General features: G+C 39.2%; 1 protein-coding gene across 21 annotated transcripts in view; it reads right to left on the reverse strand.

Moving 5' to 3' along the window:
• The window catches only part of Mysm1 (myb-like, SWIRM and MPN domains 1), a 45,000-nt gene that overhangs the window by 2,421 nt on the left and 14,778 nt on the right, over positions 1-27,801 (reverse strand). For 2 of the 21 annotated variants that reach the window (XR_015619506.1, XR_015619505.1), the window contains 14 exons: positions 24,682-24,812; positions 23,376-23,479; positions 22,019-22,096; positions 20,396-20,484; positions 17,086-17,140; positions 16,709-16,759; positions 16,305-16,379; positions 15,622-15,810; positions 14,363-14,495; positions 11,710-11,815; positions 11,479-11,536; positions 10,519-10,687; positions 7,369-7,497; positions 5,746-6,914 (listed from right to left, as the gene is read on the reverse strand). Coding sequence is in view for 19 of the 21 variants with exons in the window: in XM_087548095.1 (XP_087404221.1) it covers positions 10,529-10,687; positions 11,479-11,536; positions 11,710-11,815; positions 14,363-14,495; positions 15,622-15,810; positions 16,305-16,379; positions 16,709-16,759; positions 17,086-17,140; positions 20,396-20,484; positions 22,019-22,096; positions 23,376-23,479; positions 24,682-24,812 (1,228 nt within the window). In the remaining 2 variants the exon portion in view is untranslated. 21 annotated transcript variants of the gene reach the window in all.

A 27,801-nucleotide genomic window follows, 5' to 3' on the forward strand; every position in this document is an offset into this window, starting at 1 on the left:
AAGATCTATTCCCGATTTTCTGAGAAACTGCCAAATTGATTTCCAAAGTGATCGTACATGTATGCACTGTCGCCAGCAATGGAGGAATGTTTTCTCCTTGCCCTACATACTTTTTTGGTCTTAGACATTCTAACAGGTATAAGATGGGATTTCAGAGTTGTTTTGAATTCCATTTCTCTGATGACTAAGGACCTTGAACATCTATTTAAGTGCTTCTTGGCCATCAGCGGTTCCTCTGTTGAGAATTCTCTGTTCAGATCTGTACCCTGATTTTTAATTGGGTTATTTGGTTTGTTGATGTCTAGTTTTGGGTTCTTTATATATTTGTGATATCAGCCCTCTGTCAGATTTGGAGTTGGTGACATTCTTTCCTCATTCTGTAGGCTTCAGTTTTGTGGTTGTTTTTCTGTTTAGTCCTTTGAGTTCTTTGTAAATTCCCACCCAGCATAATTCTTCCACTAGGATTTTCTCCCATCCTGTAGTACTGGGGAGTGAACCAAGTGTATGTAAGGATAAAATGAATTTATGACACAGGCATGGGAACAGCCAATGTTGATATTTCCTCAAAAAGGGAATCTGGAATGCCAAAAATATCCTAGGAATGCCTGAATCTTCCTTGATTGCTGGAGAGTGTTAGGGAAAATGGCTTTTCCCATACCTCTTTTTTTTCTGAAGGAAAATGACATTGTGCTTCATGTAACCTTGAACGTGGTGGCCTCAGCTAAACATGAGCTTCTCTGCTGAACTGTAAACTTGTGTAACTGTTATCAAAGGAGTTGTAATAAGAATGAGTCTTGCTGTGCAAATTGCACTCAAATACTTAGCTGCCTCGAGCCTCCTAGTTCCCCATTTTGGTTCTCCCAGCATTAATCAGAAAAGGCAGCTTGGCCGGCCCCTCACACACTCATTTCTTTTATCCATTAACTTCCTTGCACTAAGTCCTCTTTGTTGACAATCGTCTTATTTCCTGAGTGACTTAAGTAGTATTCAGAAAGCTCTTACCTTTAAAAATACTTTGTATTGTATTTTATTTTGTGTGTATGTTGTATGTTCACACATGCCATGGTACACATGTAGAAGTCAGTTCTCTGCTACCATGTGGGTTTCATGAGTTGAACTTAGGTCATCAGGCTTGGAGAGACATCTTTATCCTGTTAGCCCCATCTGCCTGTATCTTGATGTGCTTTCCTACTTTACATATAAAATTCATTCATGTTTCATATATGCCTATACATAAATAGCAGGAAGGCAATCATGGGTAGTATTTTAGTGTGCCTGTGTTCCGAGTATGGCTGATCATGAGGTCTATGACACGACGATGAGGTTCAAAATGTCTGAGATTCATACTTCTGATGTGATGTCTTGCGCATGTAAATTGTCTATGTGGAACAACAGGAAGGCTCCAGAAGGGAGAATGATACAATAAACTCACAAATCAGTAAGGGAAGCCAAACAGCCTAAGATGAGAACAGGCAAGCAATTCCCAGGGAAAGTTTTGGCTTCCACAGAACAAAGCAGTGTGGGTCAGCAAAGCCCTGACAGTGAAAACCACGGACTCCCACTTGCTTGCCTGCAGCTTACCAGCACAGAGAAGCTCAATGGTACCAAGAGGCTCTGTGATATACTATTCAGGGGAAGGCAAACGTATAATGCAGCTTCAAAGAGAAACTGCAAAGTTTGTAAAGCTGGAGTCTATAGGCTTTGTGAATCTGAAGTTCCCCATCTTGGAGTATCTCTGGTGTTCTCAAAGAGATGAAATGGGGGCCATCGGCAGCCATCCCTGTGACATCTGAAGCAAGGGCTAAATGAGATTGTGGTACGTTTGTATCTGAAGTTATTTTAGGATGGATAAATAATCATCAGCATGGAAAAAAAATCTATGTCACTTATAGGAGAGCGCTGCAGCTCAAGCTTCAGGAAAGCAAATTCTGAGATCAAAGGCTCCTTTGTAACAGGGTCTCTAGCTCTGCGTAGGTCAGTGTGGAAACACCCAATGAGTATGTATCAGAGGGCTTTGGAGAAGCAACAGTACACTTCTGGGCTCTCACTTGGATTTGGACCTTGGTGAAAGGCCCAGGAGCAGAGAACCTAAGGGTACTTTATGGGATGTTTAAGTAGGCACTTGCGTGGTTGGGGACTGGGGAAGAAGTTAGATTGGTATTGATAGAGGCAATGCGTAAATAAAAGAGACTGGCTTCTTCAGTAGGACTGTCCCTTTAATCAGAATACCTGAAGGACACCAGTGTCTTGTGGGAGTGGATCCTGAGGTGTGATGCAGGGGACTCGGAGTCTCAGGGGGAAAGGAGGACTCTGGGGATGAAAGATTCTATCTGCAGGTTAATGAGGCTGGTATATCCTATCAGAAGCTCCTGTATCCGGTCAGCCCACATGTATTATCAAGTCAAGTCAACTGTCCTGTCTGGGTTTTTTAGCCTACCTGAAGCTTCTAGGTCTTTAATTCTTAAAAGGAAACTGGCTTGGCGATGTCCCATGTCTCAGCCTTTCTCCACTGAACTGAGAACTAGGAACAGGTCAGGTCGTCTGGCACAGAGGATGAGGTGGTAGCAAGTGTCCTGAGCCTTCAATGTCGGGCATCCCTGAGGTGAGATCCTTTGTGGCACTGCTTACCTATCTTGACAGGCAATTTGACTCCAGAGAGTCAGCCTTTCCTAAGTATGCTGTGGTCAGCATCTGAACATGAATCCTTCCCCTGAGAAGTGGAACCATATGGATCATCTTACCTGGTATCTGACTCCACTTCTATTCTGAAGGTCCCTTGTCCTCCACCTCTCTGCGCTAAGCCAGACTCCTCCTGCCTGGCCCTCAAACTATTAGTATTCTGAACTGACTTCTGAAATCTTTCTATCATTACTTCTTATGATTGTAGCCATAAAAACCCCGATGGAAGGAATTCAGATAATCTAGAAACATCACTAAAGCACAACAGGGTGGGAGGTAGCTTCCACAGTCTAATGGGTAAATGTCTCTAGTCTGACTAGCAGGCAATTTGACATGACCAGGATTACAGTACCAGGAGTAAGATTCCTTCCTGGGGAGCAGGCCTCACATTCAATTGGTAAGCAGTTGGTTACCTCCCTAAGTCATGCCACTATTGCCAACTGAGCAGGTCTCACTCAGTGTCTTACTTTTCTATTGTTTTGAAGACACACCAAGGCAACTTAGAGAAAAAGAGTATATTGGGGGTGTACAGTTTCAGAGGGTGAGTCCTTGAGCATCATAGAGGGGAGTGTGGTAGCAGGCTGGTAGGCATGGCATCGGAGCAGTAGTAGAGAGATTAGATACCTCATCCCCAAGCAAGAAGACAGTTAACTCACTGAGGGAATGGCATGGGCTTCTGAAATCTCAAAGCACTCCCTGAAAATTTCCTATAACACACCTCCTAATTCTTCCCGAACAGTTCTACCTACTGAGGACCAAGTATTGACTTTATAAGCCTATGCGGGGGTGGGGGTGGGGGGAGCACTACCGTTCAAACTAACACACTGACAAGTCAATATGGATTCACGCAGAGTCCAGCATGAGGTGAGACTGCTGATGCCTTTCCTCACCCCTCAGGGCTAGAGCACTGTCAAGCACCATGAAGACTTGACAGCAGGGAAAAAGTCTGCCCTCCACTGAAACTTATTTCCTGAAGTCTTGTCCAGGGTGTGCCTAGCAACAGGGCCTTACCATGTCGCTATGGTGATGATGAGCAATGGCTATGACCTGCGTTATGTTGGAGACTTCTGGGGTCTCCCTGATCAATTATCTCATGGGGAGCCACCCATGTCTGGTACTGCAATTTTAGTTTAATAACCTATGACTTCTGGGAGTGGCACTACTAATGCAGGGTAATCTGTTCAACTTCCCTCTTTTAAACTTGTATTTTGAAATGAGCTTATTAAGTGATGGGTTTCCAAAAGGTTTTTACGCGTATCTTAGTTTTGATTAACACATTGGCTACACTGCCCTCCCCCATATCCCTAACCCCAATACCCACTAAATCTTTTATACCCTACTATCTCTAGTAGGATAATAGGAATAATATGAAAGACAAAAACAAGCATTCTATTTTAGTACAATTTTCTGAAAAATGCAAGATTCTGAATGAATATGTACGTGTAAGCCCGTGTTTAAACCAGCATTCTGTCAGAAGATAGACTTGTGGTTCAGTGATACAGAAAGCCATTCAAGCACAAAGAGAAGTGTGAGACAATGCCGGCCTCTAACACCATGGCTGCAATCAGAATTAAGCCAAGTACTTAATCAGTAGGAGTCCCTAACAGCTACATGGAGGAATAAATGCCCATTGAAATACCTGCTTTATAGAATAAAGACTCTCAGGTTTTCATTACATCGTGTAAGTAAATCATTGTTTTTACTTGGGTACTTGACTTTTAAATTACTATAAAAAGTTAAAAACTTCTCCAAGACACTAAACATTTAAAAGGGATAAAACTGTTGCCTTAGCAATCACTAGAAATCCCTCCTGCAAGTACTGATCGCTGACAAAAGAACAACAAATCAAACCAAACGTCCGCAATAGACACATGGGAACAATGAGATTCTCCACTGTGCACTACCAGATCCACTAGGACAGACTAGAGCGTGGGATGCTGCACACATACGGAACGAATGGATGGGTCTTCAAGACCTCACACACCGGGCAAGCTAATGCTGCACTACAGTGGGCGTTTTAATGAGGACAATATAAAGATAATATAAAGATCTTACTTTGTATAAAACATATAATTTCTTACATGCTAGGAAAAAACTGGAAAGTTCAAAATCAGTTAAACCAATATTTACCCTGAAATTTTTGAGGTGAGAGTTTTGCTTTCTATGTATTTGAAAAAAAAAAAGTGTTTTGTGTGCGTGTATCAGCACTTGACATGGTGCATGGAGGTCAGAGGGCAACAGCATGAATTGGTTCTCTTTCCTCTCGGATCATCAGCAGATGCCTTTACCTCATTGGCCTGTACTTTATATTTTCTGTAACTTAAATTTAGTGGGCGGGCTGTGTGCTGCTTTCACAATTATCATTTTCATATGCCCTACAACATAAATAGTTTTCCTAACATTCACTTACACTAAGGCCACTTCCAACATCCCCTAAACATCACGTAATCAAATTCTGCCAGATATTTCTTTTAAAGGCACCGACTTCACAGCTTCGAGTCTAGAGCCTTCTCACCACCATTCTCTGCCTAACACTTGTCTATTTTATAACCAACTTCAGCTTGTGTCATTATTTCTCACTAATCAGATTCTTGTAGAAAGAAGATATGGTTTACTTTGTGTCCCTGACTGTGAGCAGTGTAAGCGATGTTCAACAAACCCTGGCTGAATTAATGTGGCTGTGGTGTATGAACGTTCTGGAAAGGCCCTGCAGGCTAATTCACTTGAAACCTTGGTCTCCGCTGGTGGAACTGTTTGGGAGTGACTAGAAGGTAGGACCTTGTTGGAGGAGGTGCCACAGAAGAGTAGACTCTACAGTTTATGCCATACTCTTTCCCTGCTTTCTGCTTGGGATAGGGTATCTAAGCTCCCAGCTACTGCTCTAATGCCACGCTTAGCTGCTTGCTGCCATACTCCATACATGATCATGGACCCTCTGGACCCAAGTGGGAACCCCAAACTAAATGCTCTCTTTTCTAAGTTGCTCTGGTCACAGAGTTTTGTTACAGCAATAGAAAGGTAACTAAGATAGTGCCTTCCTTTTGTAATCCAAGAACATATTGCTAATAACTTACAAAGACATCAAATTTATTTTCAAATTTTGCTTACATTTACTTGACAGCATGTTTCTTCTTAGCTTTCACTACAAGATAATATGTCAAAGCTTAAAATCGGTATTTGTAATATGTCACAAGTTAGTTTGGAAAGATGAGTTTATATTTTGGGGAAAGTCATAATTTTATAAACACTGACATTTACAATACTCTTTAAGTAGATATATACAATATAACGTAATGTTTAAATGTATAAAATAGTTTTAAGTCATTGTTATAGAACACTGTAAATGCATAGTGAAAAATTCACAAAACTGTTAACATTGTGGGAAAACAGCAACAAGTTCATTAATGGTCATGCAATATCTTATATACAATACAACTGTGCAAGTTAACTCCAATCTATACATTTAAAGGCAATATAAAAGACTTATTTACATAAATCAGGCTAAATAAAATCTAATTACAATTTTAGAACTCATGCTGAAACAGACATTTTGTTGATTTTTAAGATAGGGTCTTACTAAGCAGTCTTGTTCCAGGCTAACCTCAAACTGTAGAGATCCTCCTGCCTCTGCTTCTGAGTTCTGGGATTAAAGGTGTGCACCACCACTCAGGTCTCAATTTTATGATATTATATAAAACAGGAAATATGAACTGTGAGAAAGTATTTAACAAATTCTTCAAAAGCTACTAGGATCCTCCGAGACAACAAACCAGGCATTTCCCCAGGAAGTCACATGAATATATGACAGAATCAGCAAAGGACAAAAATAAGTTACCTGGATGCTGTGAATTAATTTCAGGTTTAAAGTTTAGTTTCATTTAGAACCTTTTAAGTTCCTCTTGGATGCTTTTATTTCCTTCTGATTTGGTGGGGTAATAATAAGGTAAAAGAGATACCAGAAGCAAAGTTATAGGAAATGAAAGCATGCATAAAACTTTTTCAGAAAAGGTCAGGAAATAAGGATATCACACTATTCTGATTTCTCTGGATACATTACAAAATATATTGTTATAAGAGCATATTAACAAACAGGAAGCTTGAGATGCAGTTCTAGAGATGAAGTTTCTTTGTTAAGTTTGATAATGCTGATAGAGTACATGTTCATCACAATGTGTGTGCTTTTCTCAGACTTCTGAGAAGCGGCCGCGTCACGTGACACCAGACTGAGTGCCTGGCTGGTAAAGAAGAACAAGGGAAATTTGGGTGGCCACTTCCCCTACTGATGAGAAGAAACCCACATGGGATGTCTGCTGGCAAACTGTGAGTGTGTGTGGGTGCCTTCTGCTGGCACCAGAGCAGAGCCAGAGCAGAGCGCATACAGGTTCTATCGGCTTCTCCAGCTCCTTCCGCCAGGACTCAGCAACACAGCCGGGGAAGGCAGACTAAGGGCAGCAACACACCTGGGGAAGGCAGACTAAGGGCAGCAACAGAGCAGAGCCAGAGCAGAGCGCATACAGGTTCTATCGGCTTCTCCAGCTCCTTCCGCCAGGACTCGGCAACACACCCGGGGAAGGCAGACTAAGGGCAGTAGATGGCTTTCACTGGAAAGCCAAGGCTGCCATTTTCTCTGTCCTGAGAAATGAAGCGACTGCATGTGCTTACAGTCTGCATGTCACAGACCTCACCTACCCCAGCCTGAGGAGGAACATTCTGTGGAGACGCCCGGGCCAATGCTAAACCATAAACAACTGCGGGATGTCCTGAATGGGCCTGCTTAAGTACTTTCAGCAAATGACAGAAAGCTCTTAGACTCATGGGCTGTGAGAATGGATGAATATGAGGGTTTGAGAGAAAAGGGAAGGTGAGACACAGGCTGTAAAAGTAGGAACCAAAGTAAAATTCCTATCTACTGATTTCTAGCTGCTGCACTCCCCACCTCCCATGAATGATCTAAGCCATACTGAGTTCTGGCTAGGATGGGAAAGAATGAAGTTCAGATGTGCAGGCCTGTGATAGTAGGAGCTGCAGTACCCCTGGCTGGAGTGGCAATAAATAACGGAGTGGTGGTAAGGGAGGGAGAACACTGTCTGCATTCTCCAACAACCCTCTCAGAACACAGGCACAATCTAGACTCAGAATTTTAAAGGGTGTGTAACAAACGTTTTACTTAATTTTATTAGGAAAAATAACCCAATTTTTAAATTAAAAGAATATTTTAATTAAAATGTGAATACTGTCATGTTATAAAACACAATTATAAAACATAATTTTAAATTCTCTAAGGAAGGGGTCCAAATGAGCAAAAGTGCATGGTGCCTAAAACCTCATGAGTGTTGAGCATGTGGCCAAACCAACTCTAAGAGTGGGAGTTCTAGGCCATTTAAATGGACAGGGAAAAAATGGCCAAGGTTAAACGACAGCCATGGAGCTTCACCTTACTGGTCTTGTTTCACTGATTTGGCTGTCTTGAGTATTAATTTTGAAGAACAATAAGTCTACACTTGATCTTAGTCAAAAGGCTGAGACGCGATAACAGTAAGTCTAATATAGAAGTATTATTAAGTTTCCTTAGCCATGTCAGAATAAGAAACAAAATTTAAGCTCATTTTACAGCTGTATGCATCAATAAAAACAGAATTTAGGACGAAGAGACTTGGGCATCTCTGGTCCTCCACTTCTGCAAACACTGTTGAAATGGGCCTTTCTCTCTCTCTCTCTCTCTCTCTCTCTCTCCCTCCCTCTCTCTCTCTCTCTCTCTCTCTCTCTCTCTCTCTCTCTCTCTCTCTCTCTCTCTCTCTCTTTCAGGAGCTTCTGTGTTATATGCCCCCTCAAGTTCCAGACTCATTTGTGCTTCTTTAGGGTCTTGGCTCTAACTATTCTCAGGAGGCCAAGGTTGGCAGAGCGGCCATCGGCAGCTGCCCAAGTGTAGACACTAGGACAAGAGAAAAGAGGGTGGCACAGAGAACAGACAGGAAACAAAAGCAGACAAACGGTAACTCTGAGTGTTCTGAATTTACGCTGTTAAAAACTGGTTAAGAATTTAATTCCTATGTAAAATATTTTCTCAACAGTAGATTTGAGATATCTATACTTTGCATATATTTCTCTGTATTTAAATATTCCATAAGATAAATTACAAATATATTCTATAGTCAGAAGATAGTTGTTTTTTTCTTAATAGTTGCTTAAAAAGTTCTGTTCTCAAGGCCCTACACTCTGACTACTGCTATCCCTTGAGTTCTTGCAATGTATAGCTCAGTGAATACAGTTAACCATTGGTGTGTGTAAAGCCCAAATTTAAGAAAGAACTTTTTAAAATTCAACATCATTCTGGAAAACAGCAAGAAAGTTAACTACCATCCCTTTCAGGTCTGTTCCAGCACCTGTGAGCAGACAGGTGAAGGGAAGGAAAGCTGCTACTGACTTTTGTAGCCTTCTGGGCTTGCAGAGACACCAAGTGACAGAATTTAGCTCTTTGGGTCTCAGCTGCTGAGTTTAGGGAGCTGAGGGTGGAGCAAGGTCAGGTACCAGAGCTGAGCAGATTAGGTGAGAGCTCAGGACTCCTGATTATTTGCTCTGAGTTTTATACTTCTAGACTTCAAGAGGACTTTTACAAAGTATGTTTCATTGTTTGTACTAAATGTACAGAGGGAAATGGAGAAACTGCTGGCTTTCTTGTAAACTACATGTTAATTTGGGGCCCACACAATCTGAAAGTGAAGTTCCAAAGGTGTAGCCCAACAAGTCAGCAGATAAACCAGAGCTAGAGCAACACTCAGGGTGGGATTAGCCTCAGCTGCATAAAACAAACTTGGCCTAGAGAAAGCAAAGTCCATTTCTAAAAATCACACAGCCCAAATCAGACTCAGGCCACCTAAGACAGCAGCCGCTCCATCCAGGGCTACCTCCTTCTGTGGCTGTAACTACAACAGCAGCAAAAGAGAAAACTCTAAGCTCACATTTAGTTTCCATATAACAAAACTGTCACCAATAGGAAGGCGTGGACAAGGGGAACCACCAGTTCTCCAGCTAGCAGAAATATTCACTAATAGTACATGAATGATTTGAATTGTACATGAAAAAAGGTTACTTTTCATTTAAACATTTAAATCCCTGAGGAGGCTGACTATGGTACAGTATAGTGGTTCACAATAAGACTGAAGCAGATGCAGCAGACTGAAGGTTGGTCCTTCTTCCTTTTGGTCTCCCTGTCTGAACATTTCTAAGGGTATTCCCCCTTTGCAGTGCTGGCACTTCAGAGCATGTTGTCCAATTATTAGTCAGTAGTTCTCAACCACATTAACCTGTTCCACACCTAGGCTGCAACACCCAAATAGCCAAATCTCCCTCCCCCCACCTCTCTCTCTCTCTCTCTCTCTCTCTCTCTCTCTCTCTCTCTCTCCCTCCCTCCCTCTCTCTCTCTCTCTCTCTCTCTCTCACACACACACAAACACACACACACACACACACACACACACACACCCCTCATGTGGGGAACATGTGGGGAGAAAGTATGTCTAATGAGATAAGATGCCAATGTAAGAAACAGACTCCTTCGGAGAAGAAGCCAAGTTTAGCCATAGTCTACTTATCAAGCTGCACACTGTAAAGCTGGCCAGAGCTCAAGCCATCATGGCCCACTGCGCCGCTTAATATAGGCAGGGGTCTACCTACCACTCTTGATTACTACTCTAAGAACAAGCCAATCTCTCTTCCTTCACACATTATTTATGTGGGAAAGTTTAGAGTTTTATGGATTAACAGAAAAAAATACATAATTTATATTGCTTTAAAAATCTCAATTATTTACAATAGCATGCCAAGATTAGAACATCTTACTTTAAAATAATTACATGAACAATTCCTTTGCACTGTTTTCTTCTGCCAGTCCATTTTCTTCCTTGCTTTTGTAATTGGAAAGGAACAAATTTTCAACTTGAGTCAAGAATTCCTCAGCGATGAAACAATTGGCTACTTTGCTTAGTGTTTTCCTTAGACACTCCAACAGCTAGTAGAAAAAAAAGTTTTATATTTAAATACTTAAGTATTAAAAGGGCTTGCATAACTGTCACTATCTCTTTTTAGACCTCAGATTTCTTACTATTCGAATGAGAAACACTGTCCTCACCATCTCCGACTGGAGCACTGGAGTCACCGCTGAAGGTAAATCCAGCTCCCTACCAACTCCACAGGAAACAAGCAATACAAGAAGTGCTGCCTACTTTGTACGAGTCTGTGACTTTGGCCCTCTGAGCGGTTTTCTGGGGGATGCATACAGTGGTCTTTCAATAGTATACAGAAAAAGGCCGCAAAAAGTATGTTTACTTTTTTAGATTACTCCTAAACGACTAAAATAAAACAAACCAGAGATGTTAAACAGTCTATTCATCTTAATCGAAAGTAGAAAAATAATTCTAAACCTTTAGAATTTTCAAGTACAAAGTTAGAGCAAAATGACCATTTAAATTTAAATTACATTTATACTATATTTCTTAAAAACGACTGACCATTATGGTTAAGAGGAAAACATGGTTGCTTGTAAAGTTTAAAGAAAGAAAAAAGGTTCTTCACTGTACACAATAATAACCTGCTAAGAAATATATCAGTTAACATTGACAAATGTGTTCTAAAAGAGAATTATTTCTGTATATACACTTAGCCAATAAAACACACTAATTTTGCAAAGTGAATCAATAAAGGAAACATCTAAAATGAATTCACAAAACAGTGGAAAACACAGCAAGATGACCAGCTTTGCAATCTGAGCAATGAAACCAATTAAAAATGAAGGCAACTTACTTTCTGCAGACAAGTTAGGTCAGAATCCCGGCGAAAGATTCTATCCATGGGGACGCTGCTATAGGAAGAAATATGAGAAGAAATCGATGAGATAAATATACAGTTGGTTGTGTAATAAACTGTCATTAATGCCAGACATCAGTATTCTATTTGTAATCTAGGCTTTACTTTCTCTGATTCAGTTTAAGAGAAAGACTGCCAATGTAGCGTATCAGAAACCACAGCACATACCTATGAGAGAGCCTGTATTTTTCGATTATCCATCTTGTCTTCTCAAACACTAATTCCCACTGAGGTTCTTCTAACATCTGTTGTACTTCAAATTTGTAAGGTAAACCTAGAGAAGTGTAAAGAGACACATTTTCATCAACTATTTCTCCAATCCCCTTTTAATTAAAATTCTCTTTAGTATTTTTAGATCATAGCTTGGCAGGCCAACAGAACAGCTCTTTGAAGATACTGGGCATTCATCAAATGTTTTACTGACTGACTTTACTTCTCCTCCCAGCATGTCTATGCTAAGCTATTTCTATCAATGAGAAGTAAAAAGTGCCCCTTCTCTGACAGTTCTGTGAAAAGGCCTGTGAAGGCAGGCTGTCCTCTTGGTTATCTTCTGAGCAGGAGAGGGCACTGTCAGTACCAAGCTGGGGCTGTACAACAGTCATCGGCCCATGACAATGCTGCAGCAGCAGGCAGCATTGCTATTTTAAAACTGAGAGGACTAGCAGGCCTTATGGCTAGGGCAAAAGCACTTTCCCAATGAAAGAAAGGCCACACTAACTATCAATATACAAAAAGAGGTATTTGGGAGAGGAAAGAGACAGCAAGCCTAAGGATAATTAGAGCTCTTTTCAGTCCTCAGATTTCCTCTCCTCTCTTTCTACTTGTCTCCTCTAGCAACTGAAGAACAATGACATACTGCAGGGGTCACTGAGCAAGTGACCCCTTGGTAAGGACGACACTTGGCATACCTGGATACCTGGATTACATACAGAGCAGTAGCCAGCTACAGTAACTGCCTACTGAAAGCCTGGTGCAGGCTACAATCTTTGCAAGTACCGACTCTGTAAACAAGGTCATTTTATTCCCCATTAACAGAAGCATCAGAGGCAAATGAGAGTGTAAGTCCCACAAAATAAACGGGGAATGTCAGAACCAGAATCTAAAGATAGTTGAGTAATTCCTATTCTTAATTAAAGTTGAAAGTGGGAATAAATGCTACAGGGTGCGGTAGGGCTAACAGAAAACATGTACATGAATGAATAAGCCGTATAGAACTACATAGTGTGACTAAGAAAAATTCTATTTAAAAAAGGTACCTAAGTAAAGACTGCCTTTTATTCAGAATTATTTTTAGCTACCACGGTATTAGAAAACTAATCACTAAGTATATTTTGTAACTGATCAAAGTTCAGAGAATGCTTAGCTATTAGAGATATTCTAAAGGGGTAACCTGGGTTCGGAGTAGAAAAGTACAGTCATCTCAAAGCCTCTTGACAACCTCAACTCTTGGGCCAGATGGTTTCCAAAAAATGAAAAGTAAGTGACTCACAGATCACAACCTGAGTTATATGCTAAATAAAATATGGTTTTGTGTATTCTGTCTATTATTTTGGTCCTTATTAATTCATTTTGGCCAGAAGCAGCACTACATACATTTTAAATTATTAAATTATAGTATTTAAATGTAAAGTCACATGTACTCATTACCAACTAACTGTATTAGAAATGATTGGAATAGAGAGGCTCATGATCAAAACTCAGCAGACTGAGAGGCGACTAGAAGAAAAGTAAGTTTGTTGTGATGCTTTCTTTTATAACTTTTATAAATTTGAGTTAAGTTGAAAACTCATGTGCCTTATGTGCTGTACTTAGCAGGGCACTCTGGACTATGACTATTGATACTCATTCAATTTAGTGCATATTAGTTGGTACTAGGCATAAAAAATAATAAATACATTGCATTAAGAGATAAAGTGGTCATTACAGCAGAAAACATTGCAGATTTATATATATATATAAAAGATATATTAGCAGTCAACAGGACTGAAAAGACTTTATGAAGTATAGGATGCTAAACAAGATAAAGATTAAGAGATTAATTATTAAGTAAACATTCATTTAGAATCCACTTTATACCAGGCTCTGGGCTAGACACTGGATAGAAAAGTGAGTACGGTACAGCGTGTAGTGACAAAGATGTCCTGATTCAATGGGAAGGAAACACTGAAAGTGCCTATCACACACAACTACACACAGAGAAGATCTGAGTCCCCAACTACTTTCCTTCCATCAAAGTTCCCTCCCTGTCTTTTTAGTCTGCTGTATTACTTTCTATGTAGACAGAGCTGACCAGGACAACCACAAGGAGATATACAGGAGACACACATCCCAGAGAAACCAAGTTGGGCAATGGGCTATGTCAAATTAATCTGTCTTAAAACAGATGGACTTAGGAAATCTAATCTGTCTTTGGGAAGCTTAACATCCTGGGACGTGACAGAAAGCTGGGGTTATGGTTTTATATTTTCTTTATTTACATGGCACAGCAGGGAAAGCAAGATGATATGAGAACTATGTTTTATGTACTACAATGTCTCCAGTGCCCAGTATATACACTGCCTATGTGTGCAATGTTCAGTGTCCAAAATGTACAGCTTGTGCAACACAATGCCTCCAGTGCTCAGCATGTACACTGCCCGCTCTAACACTGTTTCCTTTTATTTAAGGCCACTAGAATGAAAGGAAAGGCGCTGATTTAACTAGGTGGCATCCATCAAGTCCACAGTTGACTCACGATCTATCTCATTAAAGAGTTTTACAGTTCTAAGTTCCTTCATTTGAGGACAGGGACAGCAAGAACTTATTATTGATGACAACTTACGATAGGTACCATCAGGGCTAAGTTCTTCACTTATAACCAAGCAGGTAATCTGGGAATATGGTAAAGGATTACTTCGATTATATGGACTAACAATCATTCCAATGAACTTTGCTCCTCCTCTGGAGAAATAACTCTGCAATGATAAGAAAAGTATAATTAATTTCAACTATCAAAGCTCTACACAGCTAACTGGAGAAAAGAACACAAAAAAGGGCCCCATCTAAACAGCAGCAACTGAATGAAATGCCTTAAGTATTATTTTTCAGGCTAAAGTCTTTGCTTTTCGTCAGAAATGATCCTTAAAAAATACATGCAGCATGGCTCGGGGGATGACTTAGCATGTAATAGTAGTTGCTATGCAAGCAGGAGGAGCAGGACTCACTTATGCAGAATCCACATAATAAACCTGGTGTGAACAGGTATATGCACATGTAACTGTAGCCTTAGTGCCGGGGAGGGAGATGGGGAGACGGAGCACTGCTGAGTACCAGCCGGCTACAGGCTCAGTGAGAAACCCCATCTCAAGGGGATACGAGGGAAAGTGGCAGGACACTGACTGTTCTCCTCTAGCCCGTGTGCTTGTTGCACATAGGAGTGTGCACCTCGCCAAACACACACACGCACGCACGCACGCACGCACGCACGCACACACGCACGCACACACACACAAAGTTATAGACAAAAGGCAGCATGAGCTCTCACATATATTAGTTGAGTACGATGGTACATATCTACCTCAGTGCTCAAGACAGAATGGAGAATTACCACACATTCCTGGTTAGCCAAGGGCCACAGAGTAATAGTCATTGTCACACAAAATGAAATAAATATTACAAATGTGTTCACATACTATAATTTGTTATAATTCTTATTAACATGGCAATAACTTACAAATAGCTACCTATATAGAAAACACACATTAAACATAAAATTGAAAACAAAACTTTTTTCCCAAGAGAGGTGTCAATGCTTTTGACTACTACAGTTACAAGTCCTGCCCTACTGCACACTGTCAGTTTTAAAAGGCTCCAGAAGCTTGTCTAAACCAAAACAATGACAACAACAACAACAAACCCGTCTAAACTCAACTGCTGGCCTTTCAAATGCTTATTAATGTAATTTCATGGAAAAAACCAAATTATTTCAAAACTGCAGATGTAAAGAATGCTAGAAATGTAAAGCTAAAAATAATACTGCTATTCCATAGAAATCAACAAGAAGATGTGTAGCAATTTATAAAATGTAGGCATGTAACTCACCTGGTATTTGGCTTGTGTGTCAATATCGCGTAAAGACGGATTAGGATCAAACGCAGGATGAGAATGGTACCACCCAATAACACTGCAGCCTCTGAGAGCCAAGGTTTCTGAGGCCTGTGTCTGTGAGACAGGGTCCATCTCACACTGAAGTCCTGTACTCAGACTGTTACATGGCTCTGCTGCACAGACCTGTGAGATTGTTCTTGCATGATTATAGTGAAATCAATTGTATTACTTGCCAAATAAACTCCAAAAGTGTGACTATAGGCTAGGAATTTAGCTAGCACTTTTCTAATCTAAAAGGCATGAAAATGGCTAGTTTCCAGGTTGCACCATAATGCCTACCCAATGGCATTTTCAACCATTTCTATTACATAGGAAACTAATTCCAGCAGAATGATGAATACCAGTTTTTACCCACAAGACTAGCATACTAGCCCTTAGTTGTAGCTTTTCTCTGGTGAAGGTAGTGTGTAGCCAAGGCTGGCAGACTGCTCTCCCTCTTGATAGAAAACAGATGCTCAGTATATAGAATGCTAAGTCATTTCTGAGTATATAATTTTCTATACTTGTATACTCTCATACATAGAGATATAAATCAGTATTTTCATTATATTTTCTGAATTCTATAAAATATTTGGTATAGCGGCTGGTAACTGAAATGTTTTAAAAAGAAGACTTACTTCAAGGACCTTATCAGCTTCTGAGTATCTTCCTCCTAAAAGCCCAATCACCTCTGCCATAGACACGTGGGCATGCTAAAGGAAACATGAGGGCAGACTCAGACCACATTCACAAACACAGCTACCAAGTCACAATCTGCCTCACTCTCTGGAACACTGCTATCAATGCACTGACTGTACAGTTCTGAAGGAGAAAACTCACATCAACTCATTTTTTTTTCCTAAACTATGGAAACATTCAATTGCCTGGCTTTCCTTCAAATGAAAAACCCAATTCCTTGTAAAGAGAATTAGTTAAAAACTGAAATATATATATGTATCTTCTTTCTCTTAGGTCTACAAAAAAAAAAAAAAATACATGAACACAAAACAGAAATAAGTGAAGCACAATAGGTCATCCTTACCAGATCCATTATTAAAAGTGCTTCTGAAGCTACTTTCACCTGAAATGGCTCCTGAAATATAAAAAGAAAAGAAGGAAAGAATAAAAAGAGAGATTTTGTTCTCCCTGATAGAATATCCATCTTTTCTCTTTACCCACCCCACCAAGGTCTCACCATTCATCAAAGTCCAATGCAAACTAGACTTTAAAACACCTAAGCTCAAAGCCCCAGCAGGAAACTATCCTCTCTCCTCTCATTTCTGCCTGACTCATTCACCAGATCCTTAATATCCCTGCCATGTCCAATTCATCTACATACATGCCTCACACACACACAGATAAAGGGTATTTCCCATCCAACTGGGACATTATCTATGCGCACTCACTGGTAATAAGTACCTGCTTTTCTCCACTGAAAAAATGACAAGGTATCAGTTGGAAGGGATCAAGTGAGCTGAAAAAGAAAAAAAAAATATAGCTCAAAGAGACCAAGAAAAGTATTAATCACTAATTTGAAAAATTAGCAATGATATAAACCCAAACTTTTGCCTGAAGGAAAAAAATATTAGACTAGGAGAATCCCTTATAAGGAATTACACATGCTTTTAGATGAGACAGAAAGCAGGATCTCTGGGACAAGATAGCCCTGTTGTTTCATTTTCTTTTAGCAACCAAAGGCTCATGATAAACAGACATAGTTCTTCAGCTGACAAGAGGCTAACATTGCAGTGAAACAACTATTTCCCGACATGAGACCCGCAGAAAGTTCAAGTAAGAAGGTTCTCATAAAGCTGGCCGGGTTGAGTGTTAGGACGCATGCCTTTAATCGTACTATTAGAAGGCAGAGGTTAATCTGGTCTAGGTCAACCAGGGATACATATGGAGACTGTCACAAAAGAAACACATGCACACACCAACACTATCGTAACAGATCCACTACAATGGAACTCCAATAAATACTTCTTAAGTTAGGGAGTAGCAAGTCGGCTAAACAAATTAATGTAAACAGAAAGCCTATATTATTTCAAAATGTAAAGAAATGGAGAAAAGAATCTAAGCAAGGCTAGATTTAAAAGCATGTGTGGAACCAGAAAGAAACGCTAGAAAGGTTTGACCACTAAAAACTGTTTTTTTAAAAAAAATAGCAGAACAATTTTTAAAATGTATTAATTTTTTTAGATTTATAAAATTTTACTTTATGTGTATCAGTGTTTTGCCTGAATGCAGGTGTGTAAGTTTGTGTGTGTCTGGTGCCCATGACAGTCTGAAGAGAATGTCAGACTCCCTGAAGCTGGAGTGATGGACAGTTGTGAGCCACCACGAGGGTGCTGGAAACTGAACCTAGATCCTTTTCAATGGCAGTAAATGCTTTTACCCACTGAGCTTTATCTCCAGGTACTGAAAAAATGTTTATAGAAAGAAAATCAGAAATGTTTCTAAATTAAACAACTTGGAGTAGTATGTTGAATTCCCAACTGACAACAGAGTTCCTGAGAGTACTTTATTAGGCTTGTGCCCCAGGGCCCGAAACATGCAGACAACTTTTTAAGATGAACAAAGATCTTTAAATCAATGTAAAAGTGGGCAAGATGAGACATGCTTGTAATCTTAGCACTTGGAAGGCGGCAGCAGGAAGATCAGTAGTTTAAGGTCATTCTCAGCTGCATATCAAATTTGGGGCTACGTTGGAACATATCAGATCGTGTATGAAAACCAAGAAAACAAGATGCCCCCTCCCCAATGTTTATGGGCTGGAGAAATGGCTTGGAGGTTAAGAGGAATTGATGCTTTTCCGGAAGACCCTGACCACATGGCCCCTCACAATCATCTGTAACTCCAGTTCCGGGGATCCAACAGATTCTTATAACCACAAAGCTATCAGGCATGCACTCACACATATGTAGGCCAAACAGCATACACACAAAAATAAGTAAAACCAACAAAAATAGCAATGCCAACTGAGATGGAGTAGGGATGTATGCTTGTTGACGAGAGAAGAGACTGGAGTGTCTGAATTTAACCTGCACAGACAGGAGCAGGCTGCTGTGTCCTCAAGGGCTGCTGAAGAGGAAGGTCAGAGAGCCAGACAGACACTTAACGGACAGAACACAAAAGCAGATATGGAAACAGAGGCATTAGATATTGAACCCCAGCCAAAGTCTAGAAAAGCAAAGGGGTGTCTAATAGTAATGGGTCATGAAAAATAAACACTACAAGTAAAGTGCACAGACATGCTTGGTAAGAATGCCCCACTGTAAACAAGACTACAACTTTTAAATTCGAGTTTTAAGCAAGATACATATGATTTGTGTATGAGACTGTGCTAATGTATAAAAGATGACTAAATAATGATTTCCAAGGCTTATTCCAGCAGACCTTTTTATTTGGTGATCAATAGTAGAAAAAGTACCTTTATTGAAATGTTAATTGCTAAATCAATCAATCAATCAATCAATCAACCAACCAACCAGTGCTAAAAGCACAAAGCTAAGAAAAATATGCATCAGTTTAAAGTTCCTGGCAACACAGAACAATTTAAAAATCACAATAAATCTAAATCTCACATTTAGATCCAGAATATTAAATGTCTAAGTACTGGAAGGAGTCTAGGCTTATTAAAAAAATAAAAAATACTTTGTCCATTTTGCCCACAGGGTAAGGTTAAATTTCCATTTTGGAGAGGTAACAGAATTATAGTAAAATGTCTAAGGTTCCTGGGCCTTTCTAAGTCTGTACTTAAATCACAATTTCTACACTAAGCAGCACAACCAAATATAGTATGTCTCATTGCCATTCCATTATCTTGCAGGTAAATGGGTGTGACACTGACACTGCAAAGGTCTGTCAAAGGATCAACCGTGTTCACATAAATAAGAGCATATAAAATAAATATAACAGTGTTAGCTGCTTTAATTAACTCCAAGGAAACAGAACTGCAGCAGCACTTCCTAACATCTTGCCAAAACTAAAGTCTACTTAATGTGGCATGGCGGGAAGTAAGACGCCAGAAAATCAAGGAACTCAATTTACTAAGACAATTTTGCAAATTAAAATTTTCAGCTTACTGTATCACATTAAAAACAACAAACCCCACAACTACTTGTGAAAATTCAAGCAGAACATGAGACTATCTGACCATGTGTAGGGTTGAATGGCTCCCGTTACACACAGGTCTCCTAGACAATAATCCCCAACACTCAGTGTGCCAGAATTTTGAAGCACTAGTTCAAATTTTCCCAAACTGATAATCGGTGGTAAAATAATTAAAAAAAAAAAATTCCAAAATGTAATCAGCAAGGCTAAGAGAATGGTTCAGTAATTAAGTGCTTGTCTTATAAGCACGAGAGCTTGAGTCTGGAGTCCCAGAAACCCATGCAAATGCTGGGCGAGCAGAGTAGCTCACCTGTCATTCCAGTCAAGCTGACTAGCGAGATTGACAACACCGGCACTCTGAGGTTTGGATGGAGACCACGCCTCAATACAACAGTGTGAGGGTAACAGAGGGCGTTCCTGACCTCAGCCTCAGGCTCACACGTGCACAGAGACATGAACGCACGCTCACGCTCACGCAGGGGAAAAAGAAAATACTATTTTCCTAAATACATCTTGTAAGAAGTATCTAATGCAGCTACTGGGCTGGGCGTGTTTCCATGTACTTTCTAGCCATGTGGTAAGTTAAGAAAATACATTACATAACCTAACATTGTACCTTTTGGGAAGTTTTGAAGCTTTTGAAAATTTAATAGGTTTGCACTTTTCCTCCTCTTCTCTTCTTGCCAACTCCTCCACAGATAGATGCTAAAACAAAACAGCCAATCAAAGGGTTCATCAGCTACTCAGGCAGAATAAATATAACAGTTAAGGAGATGTGAGAACAAGACCAACCAAGTTGGTATACATTGTTTGCTACTAATAAATATTGGGCAATAACTTCTAAAATTATGTCAAATTATATAACTCCATCAAAAGGAACATTTGTTTTTTCTGACTTGCCCATTTCAATCAGTGGTAGCAGTCATTAAGTTTCAAAAGCCTTCAAGTCTTTCATTTCTTATTTCAGATTTCCACGGCTCAGATGGCTGATTTTCTTTCATAGCAGTGTGATAGTCAAGGGTGCAGACTCCAGGGCTAAGGAGGCAGCCTGCACAAAGCGCTGGTTTGATCTCTGGCACCATGGAATGGGGTCCTTAACATCTTGAGATTCTGGCAGAAATGTACAGCTCTACACATCATTAGCTGAGAGACCATCACCAAGCCCTGGAGCCCTCATGCTTCAGTTGCCACATCTTTATGAAGCAAATAATAACACTGGTGTGCTGTGAAGTTAAATGTTAATGTTCATAATCTCGTCACCCCTACACCCTAATTAAGCATACTATGTACCTTTCCCAGAAGATTAGTATTTTCCTATATCTGTACCTTTGCTTGCGCAACTCCCTCAGCCTAGAATGCTTCCATCTACATTTTGAGATGATTCTTCTCCTGATCCTTTGGTTCAAACATCTCAATTTGTGTGAACTCTTTCCTCATCACACTCTTTAGGAGTACCTCATATCCTTAGACAAACCTTACGGGAAGGAACCATATATTACTTCTTCTTATACCAACAAGAGTCCAGGTGTAAGGTTGGGGTGGGTAGGGGGGCCTGAGAAAGGTAACATTTATTGAGTACCTCGTCTGAGCAGGTTTATTGAATGACGCTAGGATCTTAACATACTTCATCTCAATTCTTTTAAAATCCTTTCAGAGGGCTATCATCTATACTTCATAGATTCAAATTTGAGATTTAGTACAGTTAAGTAGCTACTTGAGATAACAAAGCTAATAAATACACTTAATACTTTCTTTCCACTCTACTACTCTAATTATGTACAACAAATTTTATATGTCAACACCTGTGTACATGTGTTCAATATGTACAATATTTGTTGCCTATGTTTCCTATCAGGGTCTCAACTTCTATTAGTAGAAATAACACTTTAATATTTATAATTCAATATGCATAATGTTTAGAACAGTATTTTAATTGTTTATCAAATATCATTTAAAAGAATATCATTTAATGAAATGCATAGAGCACTCCAACTGCTCAGTCCGGTACATCTTGACTTAAGAGAGAATAATGTGGAAACCGAGAATCAAAATTCGCAGCACAAGTCAGACTTCTAGTTAACAGTACTATTTGCCTCTGGTTTGGTTAATGGTAATTTTTCAATAAACTAACTAACATGGGAATGATCATACACACAGGAACAATGAAATCAGCATAATACATAGGACTAAAATAATGAACCAAGGTTTCATGGGTGAACCACAAATAAGGTCAAATTACCTCAAATGTTTGCCCTTCTAAGTCTTTTGCATCACACCAGTTTCCCCATGGATCTCGGACCCTACGTCTCCTTGTTCTCTACATTAAGAAAAATACATTAAGGCAAATACAACAAAATTAACCTGGCAAAATCTTTAATACATGAACACACAAAATCTAAACACTAACTAGGCAAAACTCTACTTAAGTATTTTAATGTCTGATCACCAACTCAATAAACTGTATTCTATTGACCATGTGTACCAGTCAGTTCTCTCCTTAGATACGCTACCAAGTTCTTGTGAGCAGCAGCTGGCAAGGCAAGTATGAGGTGATGGTATCAATAAACCACTCGAATGGCACTAATGATTTTCTGCATTTAACTTGATGTCCTTCTTACTTTCCTTTCCACTACCTCGTAGCTAAAATACCAAGACAAAAATGTTAAGACCACAAAGAAGAACAAAGAAAATGGATTTGCTCCCATTTATCTGTGGTAGAAAAGAACACACAGCAAAAGGTGTAGTGAATAGAAAAAAAATAAAAAAAGGTTGTGCTGCCAGCTTTAGAAAGGTGCCAAGTTAATACAAACAGTGAAAAACCACAAAATGTGGAGACTCTGTGAGTTATCTAGATTTGTAAACATCGTACCTGAGGCGTGTAAAATGGACCCGCTTCTAAAGAGGTATGTAACTTGTGTGATCCAAAGAGCCATTTGAAAACAACCTTTCTTAAGACAGCAAATTCAGGTAGAAATTGCTCACAGCCAAAATAATCTGAGATTTATTTTACCTGTCACCAGTTTAATGTGAAGCCAATGAGATCTTATTGTGACTGGTTTACAGGAAACTTGCTAGATAATTGTTATTTTGTTTTTGAGATATGGTCTCACTGTGGAGACCAGGCTGGCCTTGAACTCAACAGAAATCTGAATGCTGAAATTAAATGAACATGCCACCACACCCAGCTAGTGTGTACAGTGCTGTGCTTTTTTGTTTTTATGTTTTCTTAATATTTAGGGTCTTTTACCTACATGTATGTCTGTGTACTACATACATGCCTGATGCCCAGGAAGCCAGAAGGGCATGTTAGATCCTCTGGAACTGGAGTTACAAACACTTGTAATCTCCATGATGTGGGTGCTGAACCAACCTTGGGTCCTCTGCATGTTAGGTTTATAAATAAAAACCAAGTAACCCAAGGCCACTTTAGTAAAACATGTTTTTACACACTTTGCCAATGAATTTGCAGGGTTTCCTAGTTTGATTTCTGTCTTACATACAATTAATGGCTAAGGTGAACCACCAGAGAAAAACACGTTCTTCTATTCAATGGCTACTTAAATTCCATAGACTCCACTCAATGCGCAGCTGCTTACCATGGACTGCAGGCGCCAGGCAAGCTGGTATGCTGCTTCTGCATCTTTTCTGTCGGTCACTCGGACTTTATCAACTGGTTGTGGCCTGTTGTATATGGCCTGCTCTATTGGAATTCAGGAAAGATAAACAGTCTATTATTATGTGCAATCTGTAATTAGGAAGACAGACTATACTAACTACAGCTGAACCCCCATGATTCTTATCCCACTACCATACATTTGATGTGCCACTTAGTTTCTAAATAGTGCCATTATGCTCAATAAAAGCAATTATTTAATACAGAAAGCAGTATCTCATCTTTGTGGCTGCATCTAAAATAACTTAGTTTCCTAAAAAGCTAGTCTCTACACAGAGCTTGGGGCACAAAAGCCACCTACATCAAAGAGTGACCTTAAGGTGGACTGTACATTCTCGACACACAAAAATGAAATCGTCTGTCGAGCCTTTCTGGTCAGCTCTCTAGCTCATCTCCAAAATCAGGGGTGGGAAGGCTCTGGTTCTTATTATACCTGTGCCCATCACCATCAGCTTTCCTCAGAGTTTGTCATGTAAATTCAACAATAGGGTAGAATTCACTCTGACATACGTATACTCATCAACTTTGAATCAGAAAAATCAAGAATGACAGACTTTCACTAAATTGTGTGTACATGGGTACATGTGTGTAGTAGGTGCATGCATGTTAGAGTCATAGGACAACTTTTAGGAGTTGGTTCTCTCCTACCAAGTAGATCCCAGTGATCAAACTCAAGTCTCAGGCTCAGGGGCAAATGCGCTGAGCCACCTCACCTGTCTCATTAAAACATTTTTGTCCTTTTTTTATAATTAAATATACAGGTTCATAAGCATTTCCTTTGTTTAGTCATTGCTAGAAAGCGTATCTAGCAGGAATACAGTACAGGTTAAGTAATCCTTATTCAAAATATGTTAGAACAGATATACTCCAAATACCAGGCTTTGTTGGGTCTTGGAATATGCACAAAAAAGTTCCCAACATCTAATTTTTTTTAACAGTTATGCTGGTCTCAACTTGTATTTGTAAAGTAAACAGGCTATTCTTAGATTTCTCTGATATTATTTACTTTTACTTGACAAAGAATTCTTTTGATGAATTATTTCTATTATGTAGATAAAATACTTTCCTTTAAAATTGTATCTTCAAAGGGAACCAGTTTAATTAGCAGCAATCTCTTTAACATCAAAATCTTAATGATACACTTATTTGAACCATCATAAAAATTAATGGGTGCTATATATAAGGATAAAAATGCCAAGTAAAAGATGTTGTTGGGTTTTTATTTTTACCACATCCAAAATTGATTGCTCCTATCAACTCGAGGTATGTATGAATCCGTCCAATACAATTAACATCCCCACAGTTCTTCAGGCCAGGACGTACTGAGGTCTTATTTAAGTATTTCGGTTTGCATATTTCCCTAATTAAGAGATGGAAGTACAATTATTCTGGATGAATAGAAACATTTTAAAAAGGATATTTGGGAAAACTTTTAATATATGAAAAATCTTAAAATTTTACCTTCACTCAAGGCCTAATTGTGTAACCAATACCCAAGTGTTCTTTTTTTCACATGTAAAATATCTTTAAAGGATTTGACAACTTAAAAGTATTTGTAAAAATGATTGTGTTACAAGTAAGTATTCTTTCCCCAATACTAAGCCCCACAGATCCCAGGTATCCCCAAAACTTGAAATTAGAAGCTTATTCTGTAAGAACCAAATTGACATTTCCATCTGTGAATAAAAGAGCACTTTGGGAATTAAGAAGCCTTAGTACTGGGACATCCCCTTACTATTCCTTTTGTATAGTACTGCCTCATGCTGCTAGGCAGCTAGTCTAGTACTGAGTTATACTCTCAGCCCCAAGGTTTTCCCAGCTTTGCCAATGCTGTTAATTATTAGCTCTCTCAAAAAATATTTAAGTATTGTATATTTATTTTTAATTGTAAGAACTTACTCTAAAAAAGGAAAACAGACATATTCTAGGGGATTCCAAAGGAAATCAAGAAACTCAGTGAAATTGAAAGATTCATACAATAATCTTATTTACTTAACATGCTTTGAACAGGAACGGAGAACTTTACAGTAGTAGAAATCAATTACTGATCAGCTAAATGCTGCAGTGTTAGACACCCAGGCTCAACCTTCACAATTCTGTAAGACTGACTACCAATTCATCTTAGAAGGGAGTACAGGAGCTGGCCAGAATCACTACAGCACCTACTTAACATAAAGAAGTGGTGCGATACAGATGCAGATACCCACCCAGGCCTTAACTGACAGCACAGATGTGACTTGCTCACATTTTATTCTCTAAGTATCTGTGCTCTATGTCCCAGACACAGTTGTAGGAACAAGAGTCTGGGAGGTGAGCAATGCAAAGTTCCTGTTTTCAAAGACCTTAAATTCCAATGGAGACTATCAATACATAAAAAGGAATAATATATACTTTGTTATCAAACAATAGCTCTAAACAGAAAGAGAAGCCTAATGGAGACAGTCCAACAAACAGGCATAGACTACTTTAGATAGGGTGCTTAGGGAAGGCCTTGCTAAACCTGCAAAATCAAATCCATAAATCTACAAGGTCTACAGAAGGTGAAAATAAGTGTGATAGAGGAGAATATTGTAACTTCTTCAGAAAAGCTGAGACTTCCATGTTTGATGAAAGGAAAGCGAACTATGCAAGCATGACAAAAATATAGGAAAGCGCACAGCTACTAAAGAATGGCAGGAGCCTGGAAAGTGGTTTCATCTGCATCTGTCTTCACTAATCAACAGGCTTACGCGTGGCTTAGATAGTAAATATTTCTGTTCACCAAAGACTCTAAATCTTCTCCAACAACTAAAATGCCTTCTGTCATCTAAGCACTGTCTTAAGCAGGGGGTACTTGATTAACAGAACAGACAGAACTGCCTTCACATTGCCTGTATTCTTACAGGACTACGGTAGGAGACGATTCACAAAATGGCAGCATTTTCAGTGGTATTAAGTTGTATGACAAAAACAAACAAAGGATGCCAGAATAGGGAAGAGCATCACCACACACATCACTTTCCTTGAGCAGAACCAAAGAGTCAAAGAGCCAGTACCAGAAGCTCTGAAGGAAGAGAAGGTTAAGGCCAGAGTTACAGCTCTTTAAATACTGAATCAACCCGGAAGCTGAAGTCACCTTCACAAGAGAACTGAAGACGGTTTAAATATAACAAACACATGGTATGTGGTAGAATAAGGTAAAATAATGTTATTAACAGTTGACTAACACTTTAATAAAAACATACCCCTAAGTAAAACCAATTGTACCTGTTCTCATGGAAAAGAAAGATCTGTATGTCTCTTTGTTTTTAAAACTTTATCTTCTCTTTTTAAAAAAAGTACCATCTATATTGTTCTATACTTTATACTTTTTCTTTAAAAACATTTCTTTTGCTTTTATACTTTTCCAATAAATATCTCATACTTAAACAGCAATATCAAATAGGCTTTGTGTATTAAATAAAAGGACTTAGGAAACTACTGCCATATAATCGACACCATCTCTGTAATTTATCCTGCTAATTTAAAATCCAAAATTCAGTGTGACAAACTTTGTCTAAAATAACATTAAATATACACAAGTTGTGACATTTCTGAGGTAGAAATTGTTTTGAAAGTCTTTGATTTTGGCTATCCATCATTTTATTTCCAAAACCAAACCCAGGTATGAAGAGAGATCTAATTTAATCCACATTTAAAAGCTGTCAACTAGGTAATGTAGAGTAATAGAATGAGTGAGTTGGACTGACACCTTTCTTGGGTCAGTGTCTGGTTGAAAGATCAAAGGCAGGTACCCTAAGATCTGAGATCCCATTGCCTATTTCACAGGCCTGTTGTGAAGACTCAAATGAGATGATTCAGGGCAGCCTTCTGTAAACCACAAAGCTCTAGGCAAATGGCAGTTGTTTCTCTTAAGTATTTCTTACTCTAATGACATTCTTAGCCAGAAGATGGTTCTTCAGTGGTCGTGTTGGTGCAAAATCACCACGACACAAAGCCAGAGCAAACATTTTGTGAGAACATGGCTGTCTTTAAAAGCCAAGTAAATTAATGCTATCTAAGTGCAATGAATTATTTAACAATGTACATGTTAATCTTAGGTAGCATTTTAGGTTCTAGCAGAAAGCCACTGAAACAGGACAGAGAAACCTTTGATAGAGGAGAAAACAAAGGACAACACAGAATCCACATCCAAAGATCTGGAAAGCTTTCTAAAACATTAAGAGCATCTATGGATGCTTGAAGGAGCCTTGTATCTAGGCTAATAAGGAGGGTAGTCTTTTGGTTTCCTAAGTAATTGTGTTCATTCCACATTCAAAGTTGCAAGCACTGAAGAGCTATTCAGATGACAATTTCTGTACTATAATCAT

Source organism: Rattus norvegicus, chromosome 5 (assembly GCF_021556685.1).
Source record: "Rattus norvegicus strain SHRSP/BbbUtx chromosome 5, alternate assembly SHRSP_T2T, whole genome shotgun sequence".
NCBI classification, from domain to species: Eukaryota; Metazoa; Chordata; class Mammalia; order Rodentia; family Muridae; genus Rattus; species Rattus norvegicus.